The 16,481-nt window shown below is 47.3% G+C and overlaps 1 protein-coding gene across 1 annotated transcript; it reads right to left on the reverse strand.

Moving 5' to 3' along the window:
- Window positions 1-320: 320 nt before the first annotated feature.
- GABRQ (gamma-aminobutyric acid type A receptor subunit theta) lies at window positions 321-15,836 on the reverse strand. The gene is made up of 9 exons (XM_019939256.1): window positions 15,685-15,836; window positions 13,552-13,640; window positions 8,395-8,462; window positions 6,584-6,804; window positions 4,722-4,804; window positions 4,054-4,191; window positions 3,358-3,510; window positions 1,913-2,156; window positions 321-1,143 (listed from the first exon to the last, which is right to left on the reverse strand). Exons 1-9 carry the CDS (start codon window positions 15,834-15,836, stop codon window positions 321-323), a joined length of 1,971 nt encoding a protein of 656 aa, XP_019794815.1.
- Between the last annotated feature and the right edge of the window lie 645 nt (window positions 15,837-16,481).

The following is a 16,481-nucleotide window of genomic DNA, read 5'->3' on the forward strand; positions in this document are numbered from 1 at the left end:
CCTCTCTGTTTTCTAAACATTTCCATTTCCAGGGGGCTTTTCTGTGCTTATTAGGTGTTAGAAGGCTTTGAAAACGTGATAGTATTCAGAAGAAAAGGGAAATCAATGTGCTATTTACCTCCAACTCCACCTCAATCCCTTTACTTCCAGCCAGAACACAACCTTTCCAACTACTCCCCACCTCATGTTTGTAAAGAGAAAGGTGGAACTGATTCAACTGCCCAAATAACCACAAAGTAAAACGAAAAAAGAAAAGAAGGTAAAACGGAACCAAAAGGAACTATGAAAGGAGCATAGTGTCACTCTGGGACACTATGGAACTAATACATATGGTACACCCAGTAAACAATGTTGAACACCACAAAGGCAAGAGGGAAGAGGAGCCGGGAGCACCGGTCGACCTTAGGGATGTAGTCAGGGTGAAAGAGCTTGGAAGAGAACCCTTTACTGAAGGAGCACCCAGGGCTTGGGGGGGAACTGTCATCAGACTCCGAGTTAGTGTTCTTGTCTGGATCAAAGCCCATAACATTACCATAAAGGCTGCAGGTACTGTCAACATTATACTTGAGTTGCTTCTCAAGGTCAAGGCAGCCACTCTCAACTCTGACGTCATCAGGCAAGCTACAAATGTCATGAAGGGTGCTATGGGTCTCATCAAGGGTGTTATGGATCTCCTCAAGGTTGTAGTTTGCTTCTTGCACACACCTCTGGCTGTGGACAAGCAGATGCTTCCTACTGGGGCCATGGTCTTGGCTCTCATCGGAGTTGGAGCTCTCTTCAGGGTCTTCTGGGTCACAGGTCTCAGCACGGCCATGGGCCTCTGCACAGTTGCGGATTTCAGTAGGAATAACACTGTCATCAATATCAATATCATTAATGCAAATGCCATAGCTGGGCACGGCCTGCTCTGAGGTGGATGGCAGGTCACTCAGGCTTTCTGCAGTGGCCAGCCAGGACTGGTCCGAGAGAGAAGACAGTGAGCTGAGGCTTTCTGAGGAGGCCAGAGGTGCCTGCTCTGAGATGGAGGCTAGAGAGCCGAGGCTTTCTGGGCTTGCTAGGCCAGCCCACACCCGTCTGGAGGGAGGAGAGCCATTTTCATCTTCTATGTGCAACTGGTCATCCTTTAAGGAGACAGTGGATAGACTCATGAGGTCGAATGCTGCATGTACAATCACTTTTAGGGAGCATGGGGGGGGGGACTTTCCTCATGAGTACTTGTAACATGACTGATGGGCTCTTCCACTGAGAAAGCCACCTCTTCTTCCTGGGGTCTCTTGTGCGCAAGGTGCCGAGGAACAGGACCGAGAGGCTGTTAGCATGCAAGGGAAGTTCATGGCTCTTGCTGCCCCTCTGGGGCAGCTGCTACCTCTGGAGTGCTGTGTAGTGGACAGAGGCAAGACCTCCTCAGGCAGGTGGGGGTAAGTTCCCTGTAAAGGAGGGACATTAACGTACTGCCAGCAGCAAAATGCTCAGCATGGCTTTCGGAGTCAAAAGAGCAAAGGAAGGAGGGTTAGGTCAGCCTCTCTGGTGTCTCTTCCTTTCAGCTTCCCTGTGTTCCCTTTCCCTCTGGCTCCATTGCCTGCCACTGGAGGCATGCTAAGTAGACTGGATTTGAAGCCCAAAGGTCTTGGGAAATCTATAGCTCTGCCACTTATGACCTTGGACAATGACTCAACTTATAAAGGAGTGATGATAAATTGTTCTACTTCTTTCTTACCTGGAGTGCGTGTGTGTGCGCGTGTGTGTGCGTGTGCGTGTGTGTGCATGTGCGTGTGTGTGTGCGTGCATGTGTGCGCATGTGTGTGTTGTATGAGGATTAAAGGAGCTAAGAAATTTGAAAGGGTCAAGTGCTAATCTTAGGTTTAAGAAGTGCTCAAGGAAAGCAGATTGTCAGTCAAAAAGCCAAACCTGCATCGCCTCTTGGTAGCGGTAGCGGGTCATGACTCTTTGGGCTCTTCTGAGTTGCCTCTGAGAGCGCTGAGGTCCTCTTCGGCTGTAGAAAACATAGTTGATGTAGACATATTCTAGCAAGGACAGGAACACAAAGAAGAAGCATACGACCATATAGATGTCAATGGCCTTGATACAGGAAAATTGGGGGAGTTTATTCCGCAGATGTGAGTTGATGGCATTCAGGATGAGCATTGAAGTCAAACCTATAAACAACATAGCACAGGGTTAGTCCCCTCAGGTGGCTGAAGTTCTTGGCAAGCCATCAGACCCACACCCCACTGGAAGGGAGCAAAGGCCATCTCTGAGATTGAGAGGGCCCTCAGCAAAAGGCCTTCAGCTTACCAGGCTTAGGACCCTGGCTCAATTGCTATCTTTGCTTCTCCTCCCCCATCTTTACACCCAACCTGTACTTCAATAGTTTAGTGATTTCCCATTGCTCTTAGGATCAAGTCAAAAATCTCCAGCCATGGTTTCATAGTGATTTACATGTCCAGCCCCGTTTTGCCCTATGATGGTCCTTTCCCCCTTTGCCTGCTAGTATGTAAGCTTTCCTGTAGTCCATCCCTCAGAAAGTTTTGTGACCCCTAAAATATTACATAAATATAAAGGTTTAGCGTAGTGTGTGCTTCTAAAGAAGGAGGCTGAAAAGTCTGCCCCAAAGATGGTGAAGGAGAAAGCAGACGAGGGTCTGGGATACACAGACATTCTGCAGAGTGGGACCAAATAAATTTGGGAGCTGATCTCTTTAGGCCCCTCCTTAGTACTGCTCAAAAGCCTTTGATGCTCCCCATTGCTTATACATGAAGTTCCAACTGCTTAAAATGGAATTTCATGTTCTTCCCAAGTCAGCCCAAGCTGCCTTTCTGCTACTCTCCCCACTTCCCCAGCTTGTGCTCCAGGCACCCTCCTGGAAGTCCTCAAAACCCAGTTTGAGCAATACTTTCTTGGTGCAGTTTTAGCCGATAAGATCTGGGTCATTACCTGGGTCATTTCCTCCTCTGGACTCTGATAGCATTTGTCTCAGCATTCCATTAGACACTTGCCAGGAGCAGCTCATCTAGAAGCCCTCTGCTGCCTAATTGGGCATTTTGATATGTTGCTTAATCAATGTTTATTGTGTTGCATTTCTGATCTAAATTTGTGACTTGTCCATTCATTTATGTATCCAGCAAATAATGAATTCTGGTACTTTGGACCCAACATACCAAGATCCCAACCCTGATGTTTTTTTCACATCTGTCTCCAATGTTGGTCTCTCTGCTGTGGATTGGCTGGGCACCTGTAGTGTGCCTGTTAGGTCCCATCTTGTTTCCTTGCCTGTGCAGTCACACATTGTTCCTTACTTTCAACTTTTTTCTGAGCAAGACAACCCAAGTTCCTTCCTGGGATGGGAACAGGACCTACCTACTGTCACCCTGGCTGCAGAGGATTCATAGTTCATCCAAAATGATATCCAGGAAACAACAGTGGTGAGGACAGTAGGCCAATAGATCTGCACAAGGTAGCTGGTGACTTCCCTCTTGACCAGGAACCTCACTATCAGGCGCACATAGGAACCTGGCAGGTAGACATACTGGTATTAGGGTGGTAGGGGTGAGGGGATTTTCCGAGTAAAGTACACGATGGTGGGGGGGAAACCAGTGGCCAGTTCAGCCTCTAATATTACAGTCTGGGCAGTATGTAGACCTGACCCCATTTGCTGCCTTAAGGCCAGTGACAATGGCATGTGTCAGCAGGCCCATATGGCGTAGCAAGTCTGCTATCTCTTCCTTCCTTCCTCACTTTCTCCATGTCAACTGAAGTTGAAATGGGAAAGACATGAGATATTTCAAAGCTACAACAGATGGAAGGGGAGAGGCTGGCCCTGGAAGGAGGCCTGTGGAGTGTCAAACCTGGCCAACTGCTTCCACACACATTTCCTCATTGGCAGAGGGTAAGCCATTGGGACTTTATGAAGGGGGCTTTGGAAGGTATCCAGAACAAGAAGGGAATAGGAAAGAAGGAAGAAGAGAGTCTAGAGGTCAAAGGCAGAGGTTACCAGGAATTTCCTAGGGTACAAAAGAGACAGGAGATAGGAGAGAAGGAGGGGGTCAGACCCACCTGTGTAGAAAAACACCTCTTTGCTAGTCATCGTCTTTCCTAGGAAACTGAACTGAGGGATGTGCAGCTTCTCAGTACCCTGGATGGCATTCCCATTGCCTTCCCAGTATAATAGGATGTCTTCAACTGTGTAGCCGTCTAGGAAACAGTTAATCTCAGAGAGCAGGCATAGGCAGATTTCACACCAGAGGAGCTTGTGAAAACCAAAGGGTAGTTGGAACCTGCAATATTGGGGTACCTTTGTGTTTTGTGGGTCTGAGCATAAGGAAGGGGGTCACATGGAAAGAGAACTCTCAGTTTGAAGTTTCTTATCCAGGAAGGAAAGCACAGCAAAGAGATATGCTCCTACCCATTAGCTTGTGCACAATTTTCCCATAGCTAGGCACATTTCCCTATGGGACTCTTTATAGCCTAAAGGCCACCTTCTCCCTGATACCATACGTATATATACCCCTCTCTGTCTGTCTTTCTGTCTCTATCTATCTATCTATCTATCTATCTATCTATCTATCTATCTATCTATCATCTATCTACCTGGGAGAGAGAGAAATGGGGGAGGGAGGGAGTAGGGGAGATATGCAGGCCCTCTCACTGTCAAGTTTGCCTTTGGCTTCATCACGGCCCCAATGCTGGGTAGGGAAAAAAGGGGCCTTGGGAGACATACGTACAGCTCTCCACCTCCAGCTTGCAGGTCTGCTTGTCGAGAGGGAATTTTTGCAGATTCATGGAACAAGCTGCTGTGGTGGTGAGCCTGCAAAGGAAAAGCAAAAGGAACAGAAAAGTGAGTCAAGCCCAGGCAAGTAACTGTTCCTGAGAAGACTGAAGGGGTGGGGTGGGGAGAGGCACCCCAAGGACTGACCCACCTAACACCTTCCCACACTGGCCACATTAGAGCTGGGTCCTCCTTCCCTCCCTTTCTTCTCTCCTTCTTTCTCCTCCCCCACCCTGCCCCCGCCCCGCACGCTTCCTTCCCTCCTAGAGGAAAGATGAGTTGCAGTTGTGTAAGGAGGAGAGAGGGAATTTGTATGTGACAGACACCCAACAGTCTGGTAGGACTTACACAGATGACAACAGATACATGGCATGTCAGGAAGCCTCAGGGTGTCAGAATGGGAAGGGTCCTTGAGGAAACTGAATGCAGAGGCAGAAAGAGGACTTTCTTGCTGAAGGAGCAGCAAAGCTGTCAGGAGGAAACCGCTACACTGAAGCAGCTGAAACACCAGATCTGTTGTGCCTGTGTGTGGTGTGCGGGTACCGATGTGGGCAGTGGCCCCGGCCTACCTTTGGCCATGGGAGCTGTTCCGGCAGCAATCCCATCTCTGTGCATTGCTTATGAGGGTACTGGGGCTTAGCAAAATGCCAGTGGGTATAAATGGATAGGAGGGATTAATATATCTGAGGTGAGCTATGGAATGGGGCTTCAAGTTGTCATGTGGTAGGTCCAAGAGAGGAATCTGAGGAGGGATCTTGGAAGACCTGGGGAAGTGGGAGAAGTGAACAATGGGGAAGAGGATAATTAGAAGAGGTCTTTGCAGCCCCAGCTGGGAAGCTCTGGCCCCTTCCTTGTCCTGCCTTTCCCAGTTGCTTATACCACCCTTGTCCCTTTCAACTCTTGAAGTGATTTCCATTTTGTACAGTGGGTAGTGTGTGTGTGTGTGTGTGTGTGTGTGTGTGTGTGTGTGTATTTATCTCCTTTCTGTGAATTCTACATGAACATTAATCAGCTGAGGCCCCCTTTGTTACCAGTGACCTGTTCCCTGTAAGCTTTGTTGTTCTCTGACTCCAGTGTCTGGGTCCATGGGAAAGTGGATGGAGAAAGAAGAGGGAAACAAAGGGATTCAGCAAGAGAACCGCAGAGAAAGAGCTGTACCCTAGTAGCTCCCTCTTGGAGACATTTTCTGAGCTAAATTTATGTCTCATGCTTGTCTTAAGAGACTTTTTGTAAGAGATGAGGCTGTGCGGAGGGCTTTGGTGACTGTCTGCTATGCTATAAATAGGCCAGTGGGGAGCTCCAGTGTGCACACATTCTGTTTGTACAAAGCCATAGGCAATATACGCACACTGCGCACCCTTGGGGCCCCTGCATGTTGCATATATGATCAATGGCAGAGACCAGTCCCCCTCCTTCACTGCATGGGAGAGAAAAGACACAAATAAATAACAGAATATACATTCAATGCTAAGGCAAAGGGAGAGCTCTTCCAGTTGAGAGTATCAAAGATGATTTCTTGACAAAGAGGGCATTTGAATTAGGGATTGAAGGATAGGAAAGCTTCAGACTCGTGGAAAGAGGAACGGGTCATTCCAGACAGAAGCAACAGCATAAGGCAAGGTGTGGGGACAGGACAGCCAAGGATGGCTGTGGGAAACTCTGAAGGTTCCACTTTGACTACTGAGTGAGGGGGGCAGTGAAAGAGAGATTTGGAAAGCAGTGGGCTCCTCTGTGTGTCCCTTGGAGTGTGTTCATGGGATAATTAATGGGAAGAAGGTAGGCTGTCATGGTGACCCCCAGGTCCCTGGGGGAACTCACCGGATGCCATACCGCACCGTTCCATCTGGCTGAAGCTGAAACACGCGATTTTCTACAGTCACATCATGCACAAAAGCATCCTTGCTATTTAGAAAGTAGCAGTCAGGGACCCAGAACTTCTCAAGCATCTGATAGTCCAGGGTCAGGTTCAGATTGGTCTCATAGTATGCTAAACGTGGATCTTTCCAGGTCTGATGAAAAAACATTGTAATAGTATAGTCCTGAGGAAAGAAAGGTAAATCCTAGTTGTAAGTGAGGTTGCCCAGCTTTCTGTCCTTGGTGTTTGTGTGTATGCAGGTGTATGAAATACATCCTAAATATAGATGCGTAACGAAACATATGTAAGAGTGTTCAATGTTACGAATAATAAAATGAGCCCCATAAAATTAAAATTCAGGTTAAGAAATAGAATATTCCCAATAACTATCAATCTTCAACGTGTCTCTTGCAGAACATATTTCCCACACCTCCCAGCAGTAACCATTATCTTAGATTTTAATGATAATAATCCCTTGCTTTTTCTATTTTTTCTCTATGTTTTCTTAAGTTTTATTGTCTATGTATTTCTAAGAAACATATTGCTTAGTTGGACTTATTTAAAATTTTTTTCTAAATGGAATCACACTATGTATTCATAAGTTGCTTCTTTCACTCAACATTATGTTTGTGTGTTTGCTCAGGTCGATGTGTGTAATTAAAATTTGTTCACTTGCATTGCTGGATACTATTCCCTTATATGAATATACTATGTGTATTATTATGTGATGACACCATACACATCAAAATCACAATGAAATAAAAACTATAAAGCAAAAGTTCCAGTTTATACCCCTATAAAGTGCAGATAAGAGCTCCCAATGCTCCTGCCTTACCAACATTGGTACTGTCTGACTTTTGACTTTTTGCTAGTCTGGTGGATATGTAATGGGTTCTCACTGTGGTCTTATTTTGCATTTCACTGATTAATAATAAAGTCAAGCATCTTTTCATAAGTTTATCTGCTACTTGGTTTTCTTCACAAAAGTGAAGTTCTTGTTTAAATTTTCTGATCATTTTTCTATTGCTTTAAAAATATTCTTCTCACTCTCACTCTGTGAGAGTGACATGGACTTATATACACTACCAAACGTAAAATAGATAGCTAGTGGGAAGCAGCCTTATAGCCTAGGGAGATCAGCTCTGTGCTCTGTGACCACCTAGAGGGGTGGGATAGGGAGGGTGGGAGGGAGGGAGACGCAAGAGGGAAGAGATATGGGGATATATGTATATGTATAACTGATTCACTTTGTTATAAAGCAGAAACTAACACACCATTGTAAAGCAGTTATACTCCAATAAAGATGTTAAAAAAATAAAAATATTCTTATTAATTCACAGGAATTATGTGTATTTTCAATACCAGTCCTTTGTGTTGCAAATATTTTAGTCCAATCTGAACTATCCTTTCAAACTTGTCATGCTCAGTTTGCTTTTTTATTTTGCAAAACAGAAGTGCCAGAAGTTTTGGCTAAAGAGAATATTAATATAGTTTAGTTACCAGTATTTATTTTTATAGTTTGTGTTTTCTGTGTCTTTTTTAAAAAGTCCTTACCTATCTCAAAGACACTAAAAGAATATCCTATATTATATTTTAAAACCATCATAAGCCTTTCACTTTAATGTCTGTAATACATCTAGATTTATTTATTTTTAATTTCAGGTGGCTGTAGTTTCCAAAACCTACTGTGCCCTCCATGTGGCCTCTGCTGCAGGTCAGAACAACAGGCTTATGACCCTGCTCCTTGTCTCATGGCTGGAGCTGACACACTTACCATAGTCATTTCTGAGATCTGTTCAATACTGGAGACATAGATAGATACTCCCACTGGCACAGGGGCACCTACAATACAGGAAGACACTATTACATGCAGTGTAGGAAAAAGGGTAAAACATGGACTCAGGAGCCAGACTGCCTGAAGTTTGAACCCCATTTTGGCACTTACTAGCTATGTGACCTTGAATAAGCTACCTAACCTCTCTGAGCTTAGTTTCCTCATGAGTAAAATGGGGATAATGATAGCACTTATCTCATAGTTAATGCAACCCAAGCACTTAGAGTAGGGCCTGGCTCACAATATGCTGAAAAGAAAGAGTCAGGCCAAAATGAAGAAAAAAATAAGGCAATGAAGCACTCTTTTTCTAAACGTTTTCTTGATAAAAAACTTAAGAGAAATGAGCCCCAAAACAAGATTTGTGGTGTGCATGAGCATATTTGTGTGAGTTCATGTGAATGTGTCCATGTGGGAACGAACGTGTGTTTTTGTGTGAATGAATGCGTGAGCTGTGTGCATGAGTGTATGTGAGCATGTTCACATACCTGAGTAAATCTGTGCATGTATTCATGTGCAGGTGAATGTGTCAGTGTGCACATGAGTGTATTTCAGCATGTTTGTATGCTTGAGTGTGTTGTGTGGGAGTGAATTATGAGTTAATGTGTTTGTGTGATCATGTATGAGAGAATGTGTGACTGTGTGAGTGTATGTGAGCTTGTTAATGTGCAAGGGAATGTGTGAACATGGGTGTGTTTGTAACCTTGTTTGTATGTGTGTGAGTGAATTTGTGAGTGTTTTCATGTATGTGAGCATGTTTCTGTATAAGTGAATGTGTGAGCACATTTCTGGGTGAATGAATGCGTCAGCATGTGTGTGTATTTGAGTGTATTGTGTGGGAGTGAATATGTAGGTTATTTGCGTGAGGCTGTTCACTTAGTGTATCTGTGAGCATGTCCATGTGTAAGTGAATGCATGATTATGTTTGTGTGTGTAAAGTTGTGTTTGGGAATGTAAGTGAACTTATGGGTGTATGTATGTGTGAGTGAGCAAGTTCATTGTATGAATATATGAATGTATTTGTGTGTGTGACCTTGTTCACATGCAAGTGATAAGTGTGATAAATGATTACACTTCTACACTCACACCCATCACACTTATAACTGTGAGTGTGTAAGTGTGGGTGTATGTAAGCATGTTTATGTGCTTGAGAAAATCTGTGAACTTGTCCATGTGTGTGTGGCTGAATGTGTGTGTTTGAGTGAGTGTGTGATCATGCTGATGTGCAAGTGAACCCATGAGCATATCCATATGTGTTAGCATGTCACTATACAGGTATGAGTGAATGTGTGAGCATGTTCAGGTGCGTGTGTTTCTGAGTTGGCAAATATGTAGACATGTTTGTATATGTGTGCATGTGTGAGTGAACATGTGGGTATCTTCATGTGTGTGAATGACAAAGCATGTGTGAAGTGTGTGTGTCTATGTGTGTGAGTGAATTTGTGTTTGTATATCTGAGGATGTTTGTGTGCAAGTATAAGTGAATGCATGAGCATGTGGATGTATGTGGGTGTGTTTGAATGAATTTGTGAGTGTGTTTGTGTATGTGAGCACGTTTGTGTGAGAATGAATGTATGAACATGTTCATGTGTGTATGCAAATGTGTGAGCATGTGTGTTAGTGTATGTGAGGGTGTATATGTGTGTGAGTGAATTTGTGTGTTCATGTGAGTGAGTACATGGGTGAGGGTGTTTGTGTGTGTTAATATGTAACTGTGATTGAATTTGTGCGTGTACATGTGCATGTGTGCGTGTGTGTGTGTGTGTGTGTGTGTGTGTGTCTGTCTGTCTGTTTCTGCCTCCTGGCTTTCTTTTTCAGGACTAGGTGTTAGTGCTGCCCATTCAAATGTGATAATGGATGTGCAAATATGTACTAGACTATAAAGTACTGTGGAAAAATACATTTTAGTTGTTTCCTCATTGACTCAAAACTCTTCACCGGGCCTCACAGCTAAGCCATTATTCTATGTGTATTACATCACATAGCTGTTATGGAAACACGTGTGACGCTTCCAATTCAGCCTGCTGGCTTCACTGCAGGCTGGCTGCCTAGAAGCTGAGCTGCAAAGTGCTATTGGGAATCCACGTATGAATGGCAGCTGAGAAGTAAATGGGCCTCTGTGTGAAGGCATAGCATTCACAGCTATTGTGAATGATCGCTATGTAGTGACAGGGGTTTCTAGAAAGGCAGTTTTTTTATTACAGCCTTTCAGGCTCCCCACATGCGTTTAGATGAGGATGGAGGCTGTGTTACACAGGCAACAAGCCCCAGAAGGGCCAGGCAGTCATCCCCTCAACTACCTCACTCTAGTGTCAAACTTATAATCCTAGACCATTCTGTGTCATTCAGGCAATCCAATCACTTACAGCAGAATCCTGGGGACCCGAACCCTAAAGTGCCAGGGCTCAGCTTTGTCCAAGATTCCCAGTTGAAGAGGCAAGTGGGAACTGAAGTGCAGTCCACATTCCCCTCACCAAGGCATGAGTCTTGGTCCAGGACTGTGGCCTGGAGGAAGGAGACCTGGGATCTTTTTCTAATTTATCCACCTAAATTAGGAGGGAATACCTTATGTGCTAGTAGTGGTCAGAACAAGAGCTTAGCTAAGATATCCCACATCCTTACAAGGATAACAGAGGGGAACAAGATGCTTCCAGGTAAGGTATCTAAATGCTATCTCGGGGATGATGGCCTCTGTCCCATATCCCATCACTGTCCTTCCTGATGGACTCAGGAAGGCAGAAAAAGTGGAAGGGGGTAATCACTTCCCTCCCTCTTGGAAACTTTGCTACCCAACTCTACTTCCTCCCTCGCATCCATCAGAGTACCAGAGGAAGAGGAGGTAAATGAAGGAATGATGAAGATGTCCCATTTATTCCTTCACTCCACACCTATGTCATACCAGGTGATGGGCTAAGCAAAGGCCTTAGGGACCTGCCTTTTGCAGCACGTGCTCAGAAAGAAGCAGCTTTGTTAACTTTCCCTGGTCCCTCCTCCTCCTCTTCATCCTCCTCTTCTCAAGGAAGGAATGTCTCCCATTTGAACCCAATCACAGTTAGGTCATGTCTCTGCATGTGGGGGGTGTGTGTGCCTGCGTGTTAAGCTCTGAAACTCTACTTCACTTCAAACACAGAGGGAAATTTGATTCTGTGTCTAGTGGGAGTCATGGACTACCCCAACTCTAAACCCCCTGGCCCAGCTCTCCAATTGACTGCCTCCCCCCAACCCAATAAAACAGCCCCAGACTTAGAGTCTGTAGTTCCTCCTTCTGTCTAAATGCTAGAAGGTCCTGCATTGTCCTTGCTCTCCCACCTTCATCTACTGTTTGGCCAAACTGGGGACCCAGCTATTCCCATACTCCCCAGGTCTGCATGCCCATAAAGCTTAGGTAACCCAGGAGGTTAGGCATCAGGTGTAAACAAATCCAAGTTAGCTCAAAAAATGTTGGTGAGGTGCCTTGGAGATACCATGGGCCAGCCACACCTGACAATCCCCAGAGGGTGGTCCTTGCCCCTGTTTTGTCCCCATAGCCCCGGATGCCTGCAGAGATGGCAACCTGAAGCAGCGAGGAGAACGTGCTTGATATACTTGAATGGCTGTTGGTTAGCCTTTGCTGAGAAACAGGAAAACAATGAATTGAGAAAATGTAACAGCTACACCCTTGACACCCACTGTTGCTTGGTGCAACTGGTCTAAAACCAGTGTCATGCAATGGAGTGCTGGCTGTGCCCTAACACCTGAATTTCTATAATGAAAGAACTTACCTTCTGCCCTCTCCACTCCAGCCTCCCACTCCCCAGTGCACGCTCACCTTGGATCCAGGGACAGCACGGCCTTCTGCCCTCACACTCGGAGGAAGCAAAGGAGCCAATGGGATACCAGTCAAATGTCCAACCTCCAAACCTTAGGGCATAGGGCGATCAACTTGGTTTTCAAGGGGGCTCCCTAAGCAAATCACAGAGCCCCCCAGTGGTCTAGCACAAAGGCAAGTGCTAACAGCTGTGTGCCCTTTAGGGTGGAGGCTTTGTGTATTCAGAAGACCTCTATTCATAGGTACAAATGTGAATATTAGCATTTATTAACCCTTTAGATTGGGTGTCTAGTTCTACCACCTGCAGGAAGGAGAGTGCTTTCTCTGACTTAGCCGCCCTACTTTTTAGCTCTTTCTCTGTTTCCTCTGAGCCAAAATGTGACTAATGTCTATTTAATGCACCCTTCCTCTTGTCTGTCCTTGGTCTGGGTTTCTTGGGTGTCCCCTCAGCCAGAGAATGCTATTCCTGTTCTGTGGGGTCAGGGAAGGTTGCCTGTTACTTTAAAGCTGTGTGATGGAAGCCAGTCACCCTTTCCAAAGCCAGGGGTAGGGGTAGGTGAGGCTAGGCAGAAATAAGAGGAGAAATTGATGTATTGGCTTCCTGGAGGTTTGTATTTCAGTTTCCTTGTCATTTCTCACCTTTGTGTTTAAGATCTGAGTGCTAGGCTAAGGAGTTTAGATTTTATTTTGCAGTTAAATAAAGCCATCAAAAGTTCCTGAGGTGGTTAGGTGGGATTAATAAAGATCATGCTGACTGCAGTGTGTTGAATAATGAACTTGGTAGGAGCTGAAGTCTTGGGGAGGGGGAGCAGAAGCAGAAGTGCCTGGGACCCAGGTGGGTGAAGTAAACTAGGCAGAGAAGTCCATGCCCTTAGTTATAAGCCAGCTGAATGGGGTAAGTGCCCAGGGTGCAAAGAATGTGTTCACAGGTGGAACACGTGTCCTCCCCATAGATGAAGCAGAAAACTCTAGCATGAGAAGCACACCTGTTGTGATTAGTGCTTCTCCAGCCACCCCAGGGAGTGTGCTTCAGGCTCCGTGCCACTGTAAAGGAGTGTGGAGGGGGCAGAGGCCTCTTGCATTAGAAGGCGGAGAAATGGGAGAAATTCCAGGGGCAGAGTGAAAGGCCTGTGGGTTGGGGGCCTGGGAGTGCTCTGCTACAGGTCTCTGCAGGGTCGGGAAGGTGGGGTTTGGAGAGGCACAAGTGTCCGGTCTAGAGGACTGCTCCTGGTCAGCTCACTGGGTGGGGCTGGCTTGTTGTATCTCAGCTCTAGTATCTGGACGTGTCTTACCTCCAAAATTGGGCCTCAGACGGACATCATATTTCGACAGCACCCTGTCCAAAATCTTGTGAACCATAGCTTCATTTGCACAACTTTTGCTGAAAGAGAAGTCATTGGTAAATATTGGTCATCAGTGAATGCCACACTGCTTCTCAGAAAACAAACAACAAAGAGCACCCTAAGCATCAACTTGCCAGGGCCTTCCCTCCTGCACACATGCAGACATATACAGTCATACATGTACACGTCTCTCCCCGCTCCCCTCCATCCCTGCAGTGAGTCAGCCAGAAGCACAGCAGCGACGCAGACTCCTCTTCCCCCCTCCTCCTCCCCAGCTTTAATCCAAAGGGTGGGGCCTCAAGACTGGATTCTTGTTACCAGGCAGAATTGGGGGGATGGGGGGAAACTGTAGGGGAAGTGGAGAGAAGAGGGTGTGGGCAGGTGTGAGCCCTCACATAATGTATTACTTCAGCCCCCTAAGGAGCCCCACTTTACCATCAGCCTGGATGCAGCTTTCCAGGTTGGTGGGAGTCCTCTTTCTGGGGGCACCTGATTGCCCCAGGAAAGGTCATCTTTCACCCTCAGTACTCCCATGAGCTGATCCCACCAGTCTATGTTCTCTAGCTCAGTCACATTTCCCCTACCTAGGCTAAGGCCAGCATTTTGTTGTCACGTCTATGTGAATCTTGTTTTTGTACACCTCTAAGACTTGGCATATTACATATGACACAGAGAGACAGCCTTGCTCATGTAGCAGAGTTTTATGACCCTCATCAATCATCATTTTTGATTCTTGGGGTTCAGGGCTGTCCTCAAAAACACATGTATTCTTGGAGCAGGGATCTCTTTGGCTAAGCATGTGCTTCCAGCCTAGACATGTCTTGGGTGAGCACATGTAAATGGACCCAGCGCAACCCCGCAGAGAGCTGGCCTTTCCAGAAGTCTCTGATGTGCCCACCCAATTCACCTAGTCCTTCATGGGGGGCTCTTTTCCCCAAAAGGGGCTTGTGAATGAGAATAGGCCCTGGGCATCACTATGACTCTTAGGATCTTTGATGCATTGACTATGGAATGTCAGCCTCTGCAAATCTCTCTCGTGTGTGTGTGTGTGTGTGTGTGTGTATGTGTGTGTTCACTAGCGCAGTTTGGTATGTTGGGTTGAGGACATTGCAGAGCTGTCTGCTGGAACCTTGCCCAACTATGCCCCCTTTTCCTAATACATGTTCATTTCTGGTTTGCCATTTTAAAAATTATTCTCAATCATCTTTAAAAAAAATCTCATCATCTTTAATGACAAAATTTCAAAGTGTGCACATGAATGATTCCTGAATTAAAGCAACGCATTTCTGCCTGTTTAGGACCACACACACATTATCCATATGCCAGCACTCAGGATCTGTGGCCACCACAAATACACATTTCCATGTGATCTACATGTAAAGGCTGACTGTTTAACATCTCTTCAGTTATTTGCAGACCCAAACAAACTTGAAATCAAACAGCTAATCTTCAAATGTTTTCACAGGAAGCAAGTACAAAAATGCACCCATCTCAGGCCACAAGGTTATATGCTATACAGCCGCCGATCGCACTGTCTGGGCTACGATGAGGTTGAGTCAATAATTTCTATCTGCAGCATCGGAAAAGGTCCCTCACTGCTCAACACACGCATTCAGGAACACACGCACGCACCTCATGGGATAGAAAAAAAATCCGGACTCAAACAGGTGTCTCTACTGTCTATGTTTTGTGAATTTCTCATCACCCTGTACCCCCTTCCCCCAATCCTACAGGTGCCAAAGGACGTGACTGGGAAAAGCTACTAGGGGCCTTGGTCCCCGGGGGATGGATGGCAGACCTTGGGGTGAGAGCATCTTTCCCCCCCACCCCCTGGGGCTGCAGTTTGGGCACACGCGGGGCTCTGTCAGGTCAGGCGCCGCAGTAACAGGTGGGCTGAAGCACAGGGCCCCCCGCGGCCCCCACTCCCATCCCACCAACCTCCAGGGACCTATAGGCAGGGCCCGCACGCCAGGGCTCGGCGAGCCCGGGTCCAAGTCTTCCCCAGCCCGCTCCGTCCAAGAGGTCCGAGGCTGCCTATCCTCTCCTGTCACCGCCATGCCCAGGCTGGCGGCTCCCGCTTACCAGTTGAAGAGGTCCAGGACGACATCGGGCACGGTGGAGGAGAGCTCGAAGAAGTGGAACTTCGGGGTGGGATTGAGGTCGTTGCCCTCCGCGAGCCAGGTTCTGATGAGCAGCAGAAGCACAGCGGCTCGCAGCATCCCACGGATGCCCATGGCTACGGCACTCCGGGGGTCGGAGGGCGCGAGAGACTGCCGTCAGCCGCCGGGGAAAGGGACGGGGTGTGGGCAGTGCGGGGAGAGAGGGAGCTGGGGGGTCGCTAGGAGTCGCCTCTAAGGAGACAGTAGCGAGAGTATGGGGAGCAGGGAGCGCGGGGTTCGGACCGGAGCCCAGAACCCAGGGGGAGCAGTCCTCCAGTACCTCTGCCCGACGCAGCGCCCTCAGGACGCGCCCAGCAGGTGCGAGGTGCGCTCCGTCTGCGGCCGCTCCAGGCTGCGACTGGGCACCCAGCCTGGAGCCCGGCTGGCTCCGCCCACTCCGACGGTAGCACTGGCAGAAGCAATCCGGCAGGTGCCAGGAGCCGCACAAAAAGGCGCGCGCTCTTGCCTCCGCCCGCAGCCAGCGCACCGCCCGCTCCCCGCCCCTTCAGACCTCTGCAGTCGTCCCCCTGCTAGCAACAGACACAGACAGGGGCGGGGCCGGCCCGGGGGAGGGGGAGGGGAATCGGCTGCAGGGGGGCTGGGCTTGCATCCGCACCTAGGGCACCCGGTGGGTCCTGCTCTTTCTCTCTGCAAAAATGCAAAATGTGCGTTTCTTTTGGAAGACCGTGTGCCCAGGAGTTTGTTTTTTGTGGTGAGGGA

This window comes from Tursiops truncatus, chromosome X, assembly GCF_011762595.2.
Source record: "Tursiops truncatus isolate mTurTru1 chromosome X, mTurTru1.mat.Y, whole genome shotgun sequence".
Taxonomy (NCBI): Eukaryota; Metazoa; Chordata; class Mammalia; order Artiodactyla; family Delphinidae; genus Tursiops; species Tursiops truncatus.

Excerpts from the sequence above, each read along its gene's own strand:
- GABRQ (XM_019939256.1), bottom strand. The coding sequence starts at position 15,836 with ATGGGCATCCGTGGGATGCTGCGAGCCGCTGTGCTTCTGCTGCTCATC. Across the intron at positions 8,463-13,551 it reads TCTGAGGCCCAATTTTGGAG|GTGCCCCTGTGCCAGTGGGA; the intron begins GTAAGACACGTC and ends CCTGTATTGTAG. Across the intron at positions 4,192-4,721 it reads CAAGCTGGAGGTGGAGAGCT|ACGGCTACACAGTTGAAGAC; the intron begins GTACGTATGTCT and ends ACTGTTTCCTAG.